The following is a 19,387-nucleotide window of genomic DNA, read 5'->3' as shown; positions in this document are numbered from 1 at the left end:
AACTATGTACCAAATTTTCAACTTTCAACTGTTTATTTTTGTAATTTCTAGTATTTGTTTAAAACTTTTATGGAAAACAACTTTCCAATCATCAAATCTCATGGTAAGCCACTGACAAATAACTACCAAATATTTTTACAAAGGTGTCACAAACTAGTTGCAGAGCCCAAAGGTCTTAACCTTTGGGCTCTGCACTTATTATTATCAACCCATCTCAATTATATATATAGATGAGAAGATAAATGAAGCACTCTTCCAAGGGTCCATTTTAAAGCAGAATTTGGTTTGCAGTAATATTTTTAATAATAGCTGCTTGTCAAATCATTTTTTTTTGTCAAGGCTTGAAAGTGAAGAAGACTTTCTACTTCTTTTCTTACTGTGATAACCATCAGGATTGTTGTAATTTGTAATGACATTTAAAGAGAATGAATGGTAGCAGATATTTCACTTATTGACTTGCCATTTGAGTGTAAACTATCAGTTTGACTTTTTTCAAAATCAGTTAGCACCTTTCGTCAAGGCATAGTTAAAAATGTGCTCAAAGTTTAAGCTGCAACTTACACTTTGCTTTTTAAATAAAGAAAAATGCAGTATTCACTTACCTTCAGCATTATGCATTAAAAATTTGTTTATTCTTACCATAGTAATTTATTTGTACATATCTGGCATATAATTTTGCACCACTGTGAAATAACTAATTTTATGTAACTTATATTTGGATTAATTGATCAGAATGATATGTGGTGTGTGTCATTAGAAGATGATGATAAAAGGATATGTAAAATTTTGTCCATCTATTCTAAATAATTCAAAAATTAAAAAAAAAGTTACACTGGCATATAATTCTGCTCCAAATTGTATGTATTGATCAGCATCGATATTTAAAAATTATTGTAGGGATGATGCATGTGAGATTAAAAGAAATCATGCAATACATTGATGCTTTTAATGACATACTGATGTTTGTCATTAATGATGAAATTTTAGATATCACAAATTTTTGTAGTAGTAATGTGATTAATGCTAGATTTTTATTTGATCTATAATATTGCTAATTAATTGTAAATATTTGTAATATGGATTAAAAGTAGGCGATTAAACACCATCTTGTATTAAATTAAATAATTAGAAATAAATTAATCAATTTAGAATATTATTGCTGACAAAAAGCAGGAAGCCAAATGAATATTGAATCAGCAATGATGCTCTTTATGGCAAATTTTTAATTTGCAAATTGCAATTGCATTTTACTATATTGATTTTTTGAAAGTGAAAAGATGCTAGTAAAAAAAACAATCACATTAATCGGAATAACAAATTTCTGGAAATAAAAGAGGGATTTTAAACACTGCACCAATAATGAATGTTTTTTAATTATATCATAAGTATTAGAAATAATTTTGAAAATTTATTTTCAGAAAAATAACTGGACAAGGTAAGCCTTAAAAAATTTGCTGTTATCAGCTGCCATCTTACTTTAATGATGTTTGCTGCAGTCTGCATGATTGTTAATTTTGCTGTTCTTGTTTTGCAAAATGGCAGTAGGAATCAAATTCTTTGTGTGAAAATAAATTGTTTTTGTGCATTCTGCTTTGCTTGCAAATGTCTATCTGAACTACAGATTTGCTGAAGCTTATCTACAGCAAATAAGAGACAAGTGATTAACTTTCATATTTGATTTCTTGGATATTATCTGCATTAAAATGATTTTTTATTTAATTTTTTTCTAAGTTTATTTTAACATTTATTAATATATTATTATTATCAAACTTTATCAATAATGATTTGATATATATTAATAAAATAGAAATGAAGTGATATAATAAAGTTTTGTATGCAACCAAACCCACACTCAGCAGAAAGAATAAGTACTAAAATTACCACTAAACACTTTGGCTGCTGAGACATTTATTTGCTTACACACTAATGCTTTCAGTCTAATGTATAGGCCATCCTCGGGTAACATATTTTTGGCACTTCAGTTTCAAGCTATTCCAAAATAGAATACACTAAATACAGAATATTAGAACATCGACTTTCAAATATTTGAATAAAAACATAACATCTATTTCCAATAATTCCAACTTAAAGGTGAAATAAAATAAAATAAAAATAAATAAAACTAGAATTGTAAATTTTAGATACAAAAATATATCATAATAAATGCAGTAAGTAGAAGTTTCTATAAGGAAACTTCCTTTTTACAATGAACTTCCATGCTGTTGGTAAACAGTCTGCATCTCTTTGCATTAATATATTTATCTTCTAGCCTGCTCTTATATATTAGCATTTCAATTTTTTTGGTGTTCAGTGCCAATGTTGGGGAGTGTAAAGTCTTAACTATCTTTGCCTCATCCCATTTTACCATAGAGCCTTCAGCTTTTGACAGCTGGGATAGTATTGTATTGCAAAGGTCTTTTTTACACTGTATTGATGTTCTAAGTTTAACTCCAAAGTTTCTTTTGGTGACTCCAATATAGTTCTTTATTTCTAAATGCTATGTTTTCATAAGGTATCTTGTACACACCTGTTTTCTCCTCTTTCCTTAACTTATCTTTGTCATTCCTCAATATACTGTACATATTTGACACTTTTTGAAAATTAGTTTAGAGCTTTTATGGTCTGACATTTCTTTCATAGTGTTCATGTTATTGTTAAACATAAATTGTGATTGTATTGAGTCTGCTGTTTTGAGTCTTTGGTTTTCTTCCTTTATAACTTCTAATCAGTCTTGTTATCATGCTAGTATTGTATCTCGGGGTTTTGGTCATTTCCTTAATTTTTATCCTTAATTCCTGATCTTCTAATGATGACCTGGAATGCTGCCAGTTTGTATTGATAAGGGTCATTCTAATTAGATAGGATTATAATGGGCCATGTATATTTTTAACATATACATTAGTGACTGAATTTCCTCTTTTAAATTTGAAGTTTATGTCTAAAAAATGTATCTTTAATGAACTCTTATTCCATCTTCAGTTTCAGCCCATCCTTGCTACTATTAACCTTATCTAGAAATTCACTAATTTTGTTATTTTTCCAAATGATACAAATGTTGTCTGCATATCTTTTAAAATACATGGTATCTGTCTTGAAATCATTATGAATACTTTTCTCCACTTTTTGTTATACCAGTTCACATAACAATCTTGATACTCTGATACTGGATTCTCCATGGGGACCCCTTTCTTACGTCTGTACACCTGATTGTTATAATTAAAAACTGATTCATAGCACACTAAATTGGCTAACTCTATCATCTCCTTGGACAATTGACTAATTCTGGGATCTGGAGGAGCATAAATTCCATTAGTGCTTGAAAACATGAATTTTATTTTTATGTAAGGATATAAACTCTCAGAGTCCATTATGGCCCCAATTTCTTCCTCCATTAAAACAGTAGGTCTTGTAACTCTAACCACCTTTCCTTAGTCTTGTGCAACCAATATACTATTTTGCTATCTGTTGGTGATGAATCTATGCAAGCATTTCTTCAGAATAAATGTCAGTCCTCTGCATTTTTCTACTACTGGTTTAGTATCTTTACCTTCTTTATGTCTTGTAGTAAACACAAATAACCTTGGCATCCAAGACTGGAGATGCCATGGTTATTTGCAATAGTAAAATTATCCTTATTATGTATTATTATTATTTAATAACTCAAAAGTTTTAAATTTTATACAAATATTAATTAATATAAGATGAATTTCTATACTGTAGACTTTAAAGAAAGAAAATTAAAGTTGTAATGATTTTATCTTACATACCAATTTTGTATGAGTCATTTAGATTTTAGAAATATGTGTGCCAGGCTGTGAATGGCTCACGTATTTTTTGTAAAATCTAAGTGACTCGTACAACATGGAATTCATATAAAACGGAATTATCAACAGTATTGTAGGGGGTCTACTGTACAGCATTGCACAGTCAAGCAAGAGCCATTGTTTTGGATATGTATTATTTTTAGTTGTCAAAATTCAATTTACAGTGATGAAAAAATGCTATGAGTGTACAGCTTATTAGGATGACATCATATGTCTTAAATTATCATAGTTCTTTATAATGACATCATTATATTGATAGGAAATAATCTTAAAAATTTATTAGCTTTCAAGATACAAATTCAAACAGGAGTGTTTAATAATATCAATTAAAATGAATTGAACATAAAAAAAATGAATAACAGAAGAGAATGGCAAGATATATGTGAATGTGTCTTTGGTAGTTTTGGGAAAAATTGTGACAGTAGAAAACTACATCTGCAGTATACAAAGAGTTTTGTGTTTTATAAAAATGCTCTTAGTGATTTTTAGACAAAAGAAATGGAAATGCTGTTTGATGATTTGTAATTGCAATTTAAATTAGCATACCCACCACTTTCAAGTTGTCTTTAAAACATAGATAATGATTAGGTTATTTCTCTGAAATTGTCTTAGTCTTTTTATTTTTTTTTATATTAATTCCTATATTCATTTTCATATATTGAATAAATGAAAGAATATGTAGAATTTTGTTGATTTGTTAAGAAAGTCTAATTCCAGGCCATATCCTGTATTATGGACGGAGAAAAGGCATATTTAGTCAGCAGTTTATAATGATGCTTTTTACTTTGCTTTGTATGCTGAAATAAAATGTGGGATACTCCAAAATAACTTATTTCAAAAGTTTAGTAAATTTCACCTGCCAAAGATTTTTATAAATTGTTGGGAGAACAGAAATGGAAAAAAGCTAAAAACATTTTAATGGCAGACTTACAATACAGTATAGAGACTCAGTAGTTTCACCATACATGGCACTACAATTGGTAAAAATGGGGTCAACTTCATTTTCTTAAATGAAAACCCTCACTTTTTATTACATATTAATTCTAAATGAAAAACAAATTTTTACCAAAACATTTTTTCAGAAAAATGCAGTTATCAGAAGTTGTAAGCATTTGAAAATACAATTGGGATAATTTGAACAGATAGTATAAACATACCACAAAACATATTACTAAAAACTGTGAAATGTTTGCAAGAGAGAATTGGCATTCAGGAAAAGGAGATGTCCGATGTTATTTGCAATAGGAGAAAACTGTGAGAGACAAAGAAGTTCTTGCTAATTAAGCACTCTGCTAAAAGTTTAATTAATTTGAAAAAATGTAAAATATATTGAGAAAATGTAACATGACCTTCAGATGAGTTTGAAGGGTTTTTTAAAAATCAACCATGATCGCCATCATCTCTTTATCATAAACTTGGTGCATAGAGAGATACAAAATACCTTATGTATTTTACCAGCAAATTGCTCTTTAATCAAACTAATGTTTAAGATGTTATCAAATAGCAATCTACATGCATAATAGATTGCTATTTGATAATTCCCAGAAATGAAGAGCAGCAAAAAATCGTAACACAGTACAAAACATGATATCATCATAGCACTTCAAATGATTTCAGTTTTATTTACTTTTATTCTTATTTGTACATGTTTTTAGTATATTATTTTTAAATTTATATTTTATTCTATTTTATTTCTAATTTGATCAATAACCCCATTTATATTTTTAAGGAAAATGTAAAATCATTCTAAAATTAACAGAATTTTAAATATTGTTCCGAATTGAATTTCATTTCAAAAAACCTAACAGAGGCTTATTAATAAAGCCGAAAACATTAGTATGATTAAAGAGTAATTTGCTGGAAAAGTACGTAAGGCATTTTGTGTGTCTGGTTACTGTCTAATTCCAGCTTATGCCAATATTTAAACTTGATGCCTTTAACACAAGTATGTATGCACGCACACACACAGACAGAGTGTAGTATCAATGTAAAAGTTCAAACATTCATAACTTCTACTATAATACGCTTCTTGTCTAGCATTGATATATACTTGTGAGCACTATGTTGGCCTCTTTATTCCTAGACTTATTACACTGTCTGTTAAGTACATTTTTCATAAAACTGTTTTAGATAAGTTTGTTTTTTTTTTTTTTTTGTTTGAATAATAATACACAATAAAAAATGGGAGCTCTCATTTAAGAAAATGAAGTTGACTCCATTTTTATTATATGTAGTGCCATCTTGTAGCCCTGTAAAATTAACATTTTTGTTATAATGAATTTTTGTGGAATGTGTTTTTTAAGTTATCCAGTGGATTTATTAAAATGAATCACCCTGTTTGTTTAAACCAAGTATTTATAAATCAGCTGCCCACTCTTGATAGATACTGCTCATATATCACCTTTTGCTTTCTCCCCATAGACCTTACTGGAATGGGAGCTCTACTAGAAGATTGTGCTCCTGCCAGTTTTGTTCTATGGTTTATTGGAATTACTGAAAAGCTTTTTTCAAGATGTTTTCTTTTATAGAATTTGGAATTAGAATTTATTTTTGAATTTACAGAAAGTAATTAATTATTTTTTCTTTTCCATGTTTTTTTGAAGTTCTCTATATCCTAAAAGGTGACTTTTAAACTATCTGAAAAGATCAATAGACTATAAGATGTAAGCATCCATAAATATTATTTAACATAACTTTATAATAGAATGCATCTTGTACTTTTAAATATTTTTTTAGTTTACTCATATAACAGTTTTTATAAATTATAATAGTGATATTTTAAAATCTTTAAAAAATTTTTAGTAGTAGTTGATTAAATATTTAAAGCAATGTCTCTCCTTCATCATCTTTATCTATTAAAGATGATGGAGGAGAGATATATTGCTTTAAATATTTAATCAATTATATATGTTATTTAACTACTCAGGATGATTTTAATTTTGTCAATGCTTAAGTTTTGAAAACAAGTAATTGAAAATCTTCTGTGACTTGGAATCTGCTACATGCTCTTATTGCTTACATTTGTCAAATTTTTCAATAGATATTCTGTCAGAATTTTAATTTCTTCTCAAAGTAATAGAGTTGACAGAGGTTGAATTACATATCTTTGTTAAGCTGCTTGTGCTAGTTAGAATTGATTAAAAACTAGTACCAATTTTATACCATTAGTCTTATCATTTTTAACACATTAATATAATAGTTGCAAATGAAATTTTTTTTCTAGTTTTCTGTCATGAATATTAAGTCATATATTTTAAGATCCATTAGGATTCTATAACATATTTTGTAAATGATAATTCTTGATGCAAAGTACCTAATAACAATAATAATATCTTTATCAGTCCCATATTCAAACTGATAGGGCTAGAAAAAAGGAGTAAATTACTACAATAGAATCTTGTTAAGTTTTTGAAGGAACCATTCTAAATAACTTCTTAAGCAGAAAAACCTCTTATACAAGAATTGTAAAAAAAAAGTAATTTTTTTTTATTTGTATATGTAACAATAGTAGAATAGTAATATGCACTGACATATAGCAAGTGATAAAGTGACTGGTGTTGATATGACGTGTCAATAGTTAATGGACAGAACTGGATAGGGAGTATGATGATAAAAAAAATAAGACTTCAGCAAATTAGTAACTACCTCAGGTGTGCAGGTGTTTGATAAACAATATGGTGAACATCTGGAGTTACTTTATTAAACTTAACTTTATCACTTATGAAAACAGTAATGGTGAGGGGAAAGATTATTTGTTTTCAACAGAAACTTCTTAACTGGTCATTGACAGGACTAATACTTTGGAATTTCTTACACAGGAAAATTTGTTATGGGGGAAATTTTAACGTACATCTTATGGTGTAGATGCCAGGACTGGAGAAATTGGACTTATACAGGAAAACTTCTCAGGTGGAAACTTCTTAAATGGGTTCTACTGTACCAGAATGGTGCCAATCATAACAACATACAGTATATTAATTCAGTGTGTCTTTGCACTTTTTATTTATATTTAGAGATTACAATGGAAATATTTACAGTCTAAATTTCAGTAGTAAAAATAAGTTATAGACAGGTAAAATAACAGTGAAATTCAATGAGGGTGAGCTTAAAAAAGACATTTTCAATTTTGGAACATAGTTTATTTGCATAATCTTTCTCCCACTCCACACTCCCATGACTTGCAAACCTGTTCTGCCAATCTTAGAGTTTCCTCTACTAGAAAAGCAAATCCTGTTTCTTTGATGATTCAGTCTTTGTAACATATGTTGATGATTTAGATAAACATTAAATGTAATATAATATATGTTGACAATTTAAAACAAAGGAAATGTAATCGAGAGGTGCCGAGGTGGCGGGACAGAAAGTGAGCGAGAGAGCTCGGGGTAACCAGCTGGATGTAGAAGTGTTTAGTTGTATTAATAAANATTTGTCTGCCGTCGCCCCTCTATATTTCCTTAACGCCCCCCAATTCTCTTTGAGCCTTCTACTGCCCCCCTGAAAGCCTCCAGCGCCCACAAGGGGGCGTTATTGCCCACTTTGAGAAACGCTGATTTAAACAAAGGAAATGTAATCGAGTAGGTGCCGAGGTGGCAAGACGGAAAGGGAACGAGAGAGCTCGAAGGAACCAGCTGGATGTAGAAGTGTTTAGTTATATTAATAGAGTTATTCCTACCATATTATCTAGTCAGTTGAGTCATTTATAATACATGGTGGCAGTGTAGGGGAAAATGTATCAGATCCCAGCGCCAGAAGTTTTTAATTTTTGTCCCGAAGATTGGAGAACATGGATAGGGCGTTTTGAACGATTTTGAACAGTGTCTNAGTTATTCGTACCATATTATCTAGTCAGTTGAGTCATTTATAATACATGGTGGCAGTGTAGGGGAAAATGTATCAGATCCCAGCGCCAGAAGTTTTTAATTTTTGTCCCGAAGATTGGAGAACATGGATAGGGCGTTTTGAACGATTTTGAACAGTGTCTGGACTCCATAATAAAGAGGAAACTGACCAGGTAAATTCTTTCATGTATTTAATGGGACAGAAAGCCGAGGAAATTTTGGCGTCATTTAGTCTCCCAGAAGAGGATAGAAATGACTATTCAAAAGTTAAGGTAGCATTCGAAAAATACTTCGTTCCAACTAAAAATGTTATATATGAAAGATATAAATTCTATTCTCGGTTTCAAGAAGAAGGAGAAACAGTGGAGAATTTTGTGACTTCATTATATAGTGTGGTTAAAACGTGTGATTTCCCTGCTTCGTTTCAAGACGAAATGATTAGGGACAGAATAGTTTGCGGCATTAGAGACAAAAAGGTTTCGGAACGTTTGCAACTTGAAACGGAACTAACTCTGGAGAAAGCAATAAACACTGCGAGACAGGCTGAAACAGTGAAAAAGCAACAAGAAGCTTTTAAGAACAATTCCAGGAATAACATATATGCATTACACAAAACTGCAGGTAGGAAGAACGTAATTTCAAAGCCGGAAGCTACTGACGATTCGTTTACCGGAAACAAAACTGTAAATTCCTGTTATATTTCACCGGTTTTCCAAACTGGTGAAATATACTAAATTCAATTGCCCTGCATGTAAGACGATCTGTAAGTGCAAAAAAGTAGGTCATTATGCAAATGTCTGTACAGCTAAAGTGAGTATAAATGAAATAGGAGAACCTAATCAAAGTTCATTTCTAGGACATGTTAAAGGGTCAAGTAATATAAACAATAGTGTTAAGAAACAGCTTAACCAGTGGAATGCAAACATTTTCGTGGAAGACATTCCTTTAAACTTCAAGATTGACACAGGGGCAGTTGTCACAGTTATACCGCACGAGACATATAACAGAGTGCTATCTCGTGTTAAATTATGAGAAACGAATAGATCTATACACGGCCCTGGTAAAAAAAATTCTGGATATTGTGGGAGTGTTTACGGAAAAGCTAAGAAATAAGAGATTCCGCATTCAAGAAGACATATATATTATAGATAAACTAGAACACGCCTTGTTGAGCGGTAAAGTGAGTGAACAGTTAAATCTTGTGAAAAGAATACAGGAACTAAACTCTACTTTCGATCCATTTAAAGAATTCCCTAATCTGTTTCAAGGGATTGGAAAAATTCAGAAACACTATCACATTAAACTTAAACTGGAAGCAAAGCCTTACGCTCTGGCAGTTCCTCGAAAAGTACCATTGCCCTTGAGAGATAAGCTTAAGAAAACTCTGGACGAGATGGTAAATAAGGGAATAATTGAGGCAGTAGACGAACCTGCAGAATGGTGTGTTCCAATGGTTTTGGTTCCAAAGAAATCAGGCGAAATAAGAATTTGCGTCGATCTATCTAAATTGAATGAGAGCATTGAGAGAGAATACTTTCGAATGGCGTCAGTCGACTATACACTCAGCCAATTTCATAACGCAAAAATCTTTAGTATTATTTATGCTAATGCAGGGTTTTGGCAGATTGCATTAGATCCTGAATCATCTTACTTGACAGCATTTATAACACCCTTTGGGAGGTTCAGATTTAAACGGTTGCCATTTGGAATTAAGTTGGCGCCTGAAATATTTCAGAAAAGAATACGTGAAACAATACCAGAGGGCCCTGGAATTGTAGGACTAATGGATGAATTCGTGATATTTGGGACCACAGAAGAACATGATAAACGTCTGCATGAAGTTCTTTGTACACTTCAAAATGCAGGATGGACTTTAAATGCTGGAAAATGTCAGTTCAGAATGAAAGAAGTCAACTTTCTCGGACATGTAATCTTGCATGAAGGTATAAAATCTGATCCCAAGAAAACAGAAGCAATAGCGAAGCTCCCAAGACCTAGCTCTGTCACAGAGCTGAAAAGATTTTTGGGCATGAGTGGATTCCTAAACAAATTTATATCAAGGATGGCTGATGTTGCAAACCCTCTGTATGAACTGTTAAAGAGCAACGTAGAATGGTTATGGAGGCCAGCACAGGAAACATCGTTCCAAGAGATCAAGAATCAGCTATGTCAAACTCCAGGATTATCAAGGTATGATCCAAAGAAAGAAACATATATTTCCTGTGACGCATCATCTTACGGTCTTGGCGCTGTGTTGTATCAGAGTAAAAGTGGTCACATGTCTCCAGTTTGCTACGCATCTAGGACATTGTCAGATACCAAGAAACGGTATGCACAAATTGAGAAGGAGGCTTTGGCAATTGTTTGGGCTTGTGAGAGATTCCACGACTACATAATGGGCAAAGTCGTGAATATTGAAACAGACCACAAACTACTGATATGAATTTTCATGTCAAAGGCTTTGGACAGTCTAAATCCAAGACTGCAATGAATGAAGCTACAAATGATGAGATACGATTATAGCATCGTGTACAAACAGGGAAAGCAGCTTATAATTGCAGATGCATTATCCCGTAGCCCCATACCCGAACAGGGAAATGAATTGACCAAGGAGATTGAGGCTTACGTTCAAAATATTATCGAACCCTTTCCTGCATCTGATAAACGGTTATCGGAAATCGTGTATTTACAAGAGAGAGATCCAATTTGCAAAACGTTGATGAGATACTGCGAAGAGGGTTGGCCGAAGAAAAACAAAATACCTGAGAAAATAAGAAGATATTGGGAGCACAGAAACTCAATTACTCTCCAAAATAAGATTTTATTTAAAATGCCAGGATTGTAATTCCAGAAAAGCTTCAAGGAGAAATATTGATCAGGTTACATGAAGGCCATCTTGGAATAACAGTGTTGAGCCCAAGCTCAAGAGTCTGTTTGGTGGCCAGGCTTATCGATGAACATTGAGAAATTGATTTCAAACTGCTCAATATGCATCCAGTACCAAAAGTATCATAAAGAGCCTCTCATCCCAAGTGAATTTCCTGAGAGACCTTGGCAAATTGTAGGGGTAGATCTTCTAAAACTAAAAAGCCATTGGTATCTCATAATGGTGACTACTTTTCAAGATATTTTGAAGTTGCCAGATTGGAGGAATTGTCGTCGTCGTCGTCAGTAATTAAACCACAAGAAATCAATTTTCGCAAGACATGGAATTCCAGAGGTTGTACGAAGTGACAATGGCACCCAATTTTCCCAGGTTGTCGACTCGGAATACCGTAAATTTGCAGAAAAGTATAAATTTTCAAGTATAACTTCTAGTCCAAGATACCCTCAAAGCAATGGATTCATTGAATCAATGGTCAAAAATTTCAAAAGTCATTACTTGAAGTCTGAGTCGCAGGATCATTATTTGATGCTTCTAGCAATGAGATCTACACCATTAGAGAATAGCTATAGTCAGGCAGAACTACTAATGAGCCGAAGATTGAGAACACCCCTGCCATCAAGTAATCACCAATTGATACCTCGTTTGATTGATTTCGCTTCAGTAAGAAAGAAGGAAAAGGGGAAGGCAGATAAACAGAAAACCTATTTTGATGACGCCACGGTGTAAAAACTCTTTCACGTTTGAAGATAGGACAGCCAGTCTGGGTATCAGATATGCGAACATATGGAAAGGTGAAGGAGGCTCACCATACTCCATGATCTTACATTATCGAAACTCCGAGAGGCACGTTTCGTAGGAACAGAATACATTTACACCCATCGTCTATTCCCCAGACAGTCTCCCAGGAAGACGAACCGCAGATCGTCGATGAGGAGAAATCGACTGGATCATCCAACCAGAATACTCCCGAGGAAGAAACTCCCAGGACGGAAAATGGAACAGAATCCGGGAATAGGGAACTTTATGAACCAATGCTAGAAATCAAACAAAACTCTCCATCGGGTGAAGAGGACCTTCCTAAAACCCGTAGTGGCAGACCTATACAAATCCCAAGACAGTATCTGGATTACCAGCAGTAACAGAGAATGGGGAGATGTAATATATGTTGATGATTTAGATAAACATTAAATGTAATGTAATATATGTTGACGATTTAAACAAAGGAAATGTAATCGAGTAGGTACCAAGGTGGCGAGACGGAAAGGGAGCGAGAGAACTCGAAGGAACCAGCTGGATGTAGAAGTGTTTAGTTATATTAATAGAGTTATTCGTACCATATTATCTGGTCAGTTGAGTCGTTTATAATACACAAATCATAATCAATGAAGCAAATGATGATTACAAAAACACAAGTTACAACATCAATGTAAAAACATCCACATTCTATACTAGAAAATTTAATATGCAAGTATGATCTTTTCAATAATTTGTATGAAACATTTTTTATGCATTTAAATTCCAAAGATATATAAAATGCAATAGTACACCTTTCCCTGGATTAAATTTCATCTCCGAGAGGTTTTTATCTTTTGTTACTCTATCAAATTGCATCATTGGTGAGAAAACTTTATCTTGTTACTTTGTTTCAATCTATAATAAAATCTTATTAATCTCTTTTTAAATAAAAAGGAAAACCTTGATATCTACAAGTCTCACACAGGATTGCATAGTAAGGTTCTGATTTGTACCAAACAACTTATGAAGAAATATTATATGGTATAACTTAGTTTTAATACATACAATAAATTGACATCTCAAATACAGCTGGCATAACATATAGATGAATTGATTAATGAATTGTGTAGTTCTTATCTGAACATTGCTGCTTTAACCTGTGTGTCTATAGCTTCTGGAAGAAGAATGCTGCATTATGTCCAGCCTGCAAGTATCCTGACGGTGTCTGGAACCACATCTTGGACTGTTTGATGTTGTTGGGCATTAGACAGACTCTTAGCTTAGTTTCTGATTTGCAAAGCCTACAGACTCTGTTTCTGTACACTTTGCAAATCTCTAATACCTTAAGATTTTGAGAGATGGAAGTCCTCTGGCTGGATGTATAAGTCAAGTCTTATGCAGATGTACTGTACTTGGATCTGATGTGTGGCCAAGAGGAATAAAGCAGTGGTGTTGTGTCCTTTATAGAAGTTAGGTTTAACTTCAACCATTGTCATATAGCAGGGATGCTCATACTTTTTGTTGTAAGAGCCCTAGTTACCTATCTAAAAATATTGAGAGCTGCACTTAATGTTCTTGGAATAAAAATAAAAATTTCAGAATCATAATGTATTTGTTTTGACAATTTTTATATATTACATTTTTTTTTCATTTACTCTTTGCTAGTTGAAGATTTATGAATTTGTAATGTTTGTAATTTTAAAAAATAACAATACAGTGGAACCTCGGTATACGACCTTAATCCGTTCCTGGTGTTTGGACTTATACCGAATAGGACGTATACCAAACCAACCTTTTCCATAAGAAGTAATGTAAAAATNATGGTGAAAAATTTCAAAAGTCATTACTTGAAATCTGAGTCGCAGGATCATTATTTGATGCTTCTAGCAATGAGATCTACGCCATTAGAGAATGGCTATAGTCCGGCAGAACTGCTAATGAGCCAAAGATTGAGAACACCCTTGCCATCAAATAATCACCAATTGATACCTCGTTTGATTGATTTCGCTTCCGTAAGAAAGAAGGAAAAAGGGAAGACAGATAAACAGAAAACTTATTTTGATCGACGCCACGGTGTAAAAACTCTTCCACGGTTGAAGATAGGACAGCCAGTCTGGGTGTCAGATATGCGAACATATGGAAAGGTGAAGGAGGCTCACCATACTCCACGATCTTACATTATCGAAACCCCGAGAGGCACGTTCCACAGGAACAGAATACATTTACACCCATCGTCTATTCCCCAGACAGTCTCCCTGGAAGACGAACCGCAGATCGTCGATGAGGAGAAATCGACTGGATCATCCAACCAGAATACTCCCGAAGAAGAAACTCCCAGGACGGAAAATGGAACAGGATCCGGGAATAGGGAACTTTATGAACCAACGCTAGAAATCAAACAAAACTCTCCACCGGGTGAAGAGGACCTTCCTAAAACACGTAGTGGCAGACATATGAATCCCAAGATGGTATCTGGATTACCAGCCGTAAAAGAGAAGGGGGAGATGTAATATATGTTGATGATTTAGATAAACATTAAATGTAATATAATATATGTTGACAATTTAAAACAAAGGCAATGTAATCAGGAGGTGGCGGGCCAGAAAAGAGCGAGAGAGCTCGAGGTAACCAGCTGGGTAGAAGTGTTTAGTTGTATTAATAAAGAGTTATTTGTACCATATTATCTGGTCAGTTGAGTCGTTTATAATACAGATGGCCATGGTCCAAATGCCATCAATTTGGAGGCCATTTGGCCTCAAATAATGTAATCTAAATGAATTATGTTAATCTGAAATAGTTTTTTAACTTTCAGAAATAGATCATGAAGATCATATTAAAGGTATTTTGAAAAAAAGAAATGATAAATCAGTCATTGTTAATAAAGAAAATGTTGGACCATCTCAAAGTATTGGTATGTATTACTTTGATAAAATTTATATTTTCAATATAACAAATTTTTAAAATTTAGAAATACATAAAACCATTAGTGAAATTCTTTAAGACAGCAATTTTTTTAGTTAAAATGAGATAAATTGTACTTCTTGTAAAAATGATGCATGTTAAACAAAACTAGTGTATTTTTTTTACAGGTATTTGACAGAATGTATATATTTATATACATTCTGTCAAATAAATACTGGGAATTGTTAAACAAAATACAAAATATTGGTTTAATCATCCAAATTTATTGTGTCGCCTTCAAAATAGGTCCCATTTGATGCAAGACACTTCTGCCAACGAACAATGCAGTCATCAAAACACTTCTTATAAGTGCTTTCCAGTATGGTATGCTGCTCCCTCTGTGAATTTTGTTTTATTTCGTCAATCAACTCAAAACAGTTTCCACAAAGTGCTAATTTGAGTTTGGGGTAGAGGAAAAAGTCACACAGGGCCATATCTGGTGAATAAAGTGCTTGGTCGATGACATATCCTTATCAGTAGAAAGATGAAATATTCTTATCAGTAGTGTGGCAAACCTGGTATATGACACATGTTGAGATGAAAGTTAGGCTCACAACGGTGCATGTGCAAATGATGACGACGATTGCACAGGTTTCCAACAATATTCCATTTCAGAATTCTTTCAAAAAAGATCAGCTCAATCGAATGTAAATTGGTTTGCCCGTTTTTACACCTGAAGAAGAACCAGAGGTTCGAAAATGTTAGTGAAAGACGTAACAGTTGAATTAAGCACTGGTTTTGGTTTATGTTGGAAGTAAGTTTTAGACATTCTTTGTGTTAAAACTTTGCCTACAAGTGTTGATGTGTGAGATGGTATGTTATCGTGATGAAACATCCAAGAATTGTTATTCCACAAATCTGGCCTTTTCTGGCAAACATTCTCTCTCAAATGCCTCATAATACCCAGATAATATTGTTTGTTGACTGTTTATCTCTCTGGAAGAAATTCTGAGTAGACAACACTGTGGCAGTCAAAGAAAATAGTCAACATGACTTTGATTTTTGAGCGACTTTGACATGGTTTTTTCAGATTTGGCTCATTCTCAAAGTGCCATTCCAAAGCTTGTTGGCTGGTTTGCATGTCAAACTCATAAACCCATGTCTTGTCACCTGTTTTGATGTGTTTCATGAATGTAGGGTCTGAATTGGCTTATTTAAGCATGTTTCAGCAACCTTTTTCCAGTACTCTTTTTGAAGAAAATTCAACTTCTTCAGAACAAGTCATGCTGTGACACGTCTCATGCCCAAAACATCGACTAAAAAGGTGCAAACAGATTCTTGAGACATGTTTAGGTTATGAGCCATCTCTCTCAAGCTTGAATGACCATTTTCCATTACCATTTTCTTCACTTTGTCGATGTTTTTTTCAGTTGAAGATGTTGAAGGTCAACCAGAATGAGGCAAGTTCCACCACTTCTTGGCCATTTTTAAATGCTTTGTACCACTCGTATGTATGTGTTTTGGATAAAGCTGACTCACTGTAGGCCTTCTGCAACATTTTCAATGACTCAGCACAACAAATTTCGTTGGCAACACAAAATCTTAGACAAACTATTTGTTCAATATTTTTGTCCATTTTAAAAATTGCAAAGCACACTTCACATTCAATGACAATAACTAACAGGTGTAAATAAACTGGTTGACAGATGACGCTACAAATTCATGTGAACATTAAGTACACTAGTGCCAACTTACAGCAAAAAGTTTGTTTTCATATCTTTTACTGATTTTTAAAGTGGACAATTCCCAGTATTTATTTTACAGAATGTATATAAATGTAAATGATGATATTTGATGATTGTATGCATTTTTAAATAGAATATTACACTTATTCTTTAAAGTTGGTAAATGTTTATACCTAAATAAATTTTAACAGATTTAACATAATTATATTATAAGTTATAACATCAGAAAAAATTATTCAAAACAACATAAATTAGACTAAATGTTAATGAAGGAATGCCAGTGTTTGTATAATTATCTTTTTCTAACCTGTTACCGGTGCGTCTACTTGTGTTACCTGTTAGAAAGAGATAATTATATTACTATTCTCCGGTGTTGTGGTAAAGATGTGTTGCCAGTGTTTGGATACTGTATTGGTAAACACCTATATCTGAATGCTGATATTTCTTTGATGGATTCTTAATGTTTAAGTTTAAACCTGATGAAGAGCTGTAAACCAGCTTGAAAACATAACAACATATACATAAACCTGATTCAAATTGATGATGCCAAATAAATTGGAATATAAATCAAGCTGTAGCAAGGCTAATTTAATGATTAGATATAAGCGGTTTGTCCATAGGAAGGTTGTTTGGTTGCCATCTAATGATAAATTTAATTTTTAGATTAAACTCAGAAAATTCTAGAAGAAAGGATTGGACTGGAGTGGGACTTGAACCTCCAACTCCTCCTTATTGTGCAGAGGTATTGCCAGTTACACTTCCTAGACCCCTATCTAATCTTTGTTTCTAGAGTATTAATTACTTAACAAATTTTAGATTGAGATTCATGTCATTGACTGACTATACTGTATACACAGGAATCAGATTTACTAATTTTCAGGGGTTGATTTCTCTATCCCCAAATGCCTAAAGTACAGTAATTCTGAATATCTCACTCAAAATATAATGGTTTTCTTAAGTACTGTGCAAAATTTCAGGTTTTTGTATAAATAGGTTGCTGAAATATGAGCAATTGAAAGTGTAAAAATTGCCAAAAAACTATTTTCTTTTTCTTCTTCTTCATTCAACACTGCAGACACTCCTAGAGAAAAACTAATGCATCTAGAAAGCTCAAATTTTAAACTTAAGTCTTTCTCGTTATCAGTGAGATGCTTGCAAAACTTTTGGGTTGATAGGTTGAAGTTCACAGAATTCCTCTTACAAGGGAACTGTCGGAGTGTCTTCTAATAAATTTTAATAAAATTTAGTTAATAACTATGTTAAAAGTATACAAACTCTATTTTAAATTTGTAGCATTCACTAAAAGTGTTGATCAGAGTTATTAGCAATCAAATGTTGCACTACTTTATAGTAGTTTAGCACAATTATGCAAATTTTTAGAAATGAAAGGGTCGCGGAGGAAGACGGCGATATTACACTTAGAATAAATTCTGGAATTTTCAAAAATGGTTGAAGAATTAATAAAATTTTGTATACTTTTAATATAATTATTAACTAAATTTTATTATTTCATGATGAACTCAGGATATTTTTCTTCTAATTATCAATTAGAGTTCAGACTATGTACAAATTTTATGATTTTATGATTTTAATTGATAATAAATTTTATTAATTCTTCAACCATTTTTGAAAATTCCAGAATTTATTCTAAGTGTAATATAGCCGTCTTCCTCCACGACCCTTTCACTTCTAAAAATTTGCGTAATTGTGTTAAACTACTATAAAGTAGTGCAACATTTGATTACTAATAACTCTGATCAACACTTTTAGTGAATGCTACAAATTTAAAATAGAGTTTGTATACTTTTAACGTAGTTATTAACTAAATTTTATTAAAATTTATTAGAAGACACTCCGACAGTTCCCTTGTTAGAGCGATTTTACATTTATTGCTTAATTTCATGTGCTTATAAGGATAAAATTGCATCAAAATGAATGATTTTCATTAAAAACTTATCTAGAATAACAAAAGCTCAAATTTTTGCAAACTGAAACTTTTATAATGATTTTACTAACAGCATATTGAAAGTGTTTAGTTGGTGGCCATCATCAAGCAACAACTGAACTATGTCATTGTTTTAGATCTTGATGTAATAACACAATCATTAACCAAAAAAACTATTGATATCCAAACAAAAACATTTGAAATGTAAACAATTGTGCCAAGTAAAAAATTATGACAATTTAGATGAGTCAAATTTTTTTTAGGAGTTTTTCTTTGGTAAAGTACTCCAAAAAAGAAATTACTGTATATTCTGGCATATAAGATGACTGGGCGTATAAGACGACCCCCGACTTTTACAGTTAAAATATGGAGTTTGGGATATACTCGCCATATAAGACTATCCCTCTTCCAATGCACACCAAATAAAAATAAAAAAAAATTATCATTGGCATACTCTTTAATGCTCTTTCATGCTCTTTCATTTGCTTTCCAGTCCTGAACATCTTTTCTGT

The 19,387-nt window shown here is 32.5% G+C and overlaps 2 protein-coding genes and 1 pseudogene across 2 annotated transcripts in view; all 3 read left to right on the top strand.

The window, feature by feature from the left end:
- The first annotated feature begins 8,847 nt into the window (after positions 1–8,847).
- LOC111627094 lies at positions 8,848–14,054 on the top strand (annotated as a pseudogene).
- Positions 14,055–14,104: 50 nt separating this feature from the next.
- Positions 14,105–14,794, top strand: LOC111627092. The gene has a single exon (XM_023370649.1). The coding sequence runs from the start codon at positions 14,105–14,107 to the stop codon at positions 14,792–14,794; it is 690 nt and encodes a 229-aa protein (XP_023226417.1).
- Positions 14,795–15,071: 277 nt separating this feature from the next.
- Positions 15,072–19,387, top strand: part of LOC111627113 (GATA zinc finger domain-containing protein 14-like) — a 40,582-nt gene continuing 36,266 nt past the window's right edge. The window contains exon 1 of the mRNA XM_023370670.1: positions 15,072–15,195. The gene's annotated coding sequence lies outside the window, so the exon portion shown is untranslated. The remainder of the gene's footprint in view (positions 15,196–19,387) is intronic.

This window comes from Centruroides sculpturatus, unplaced genomic scaffold (assembly GCF_000671375.1).
Source record: "Centruroides sculpturatus isolate CEXI.00-Female unplaced genomic scaffold, Cexi_2.0 scaffold334, whole genome shotgun sequence".
NCBI classification, from domain to species: domain Eukaryota; kingdom Metazoa; phylum Arthropoda; class Arachnida; order Scorpiones; family Buthidae; genus Centruroides; species Centruroides sculpturatus.
This window is presented reverse-complemented; position numbering and strand designations above follow the sequence as displayed.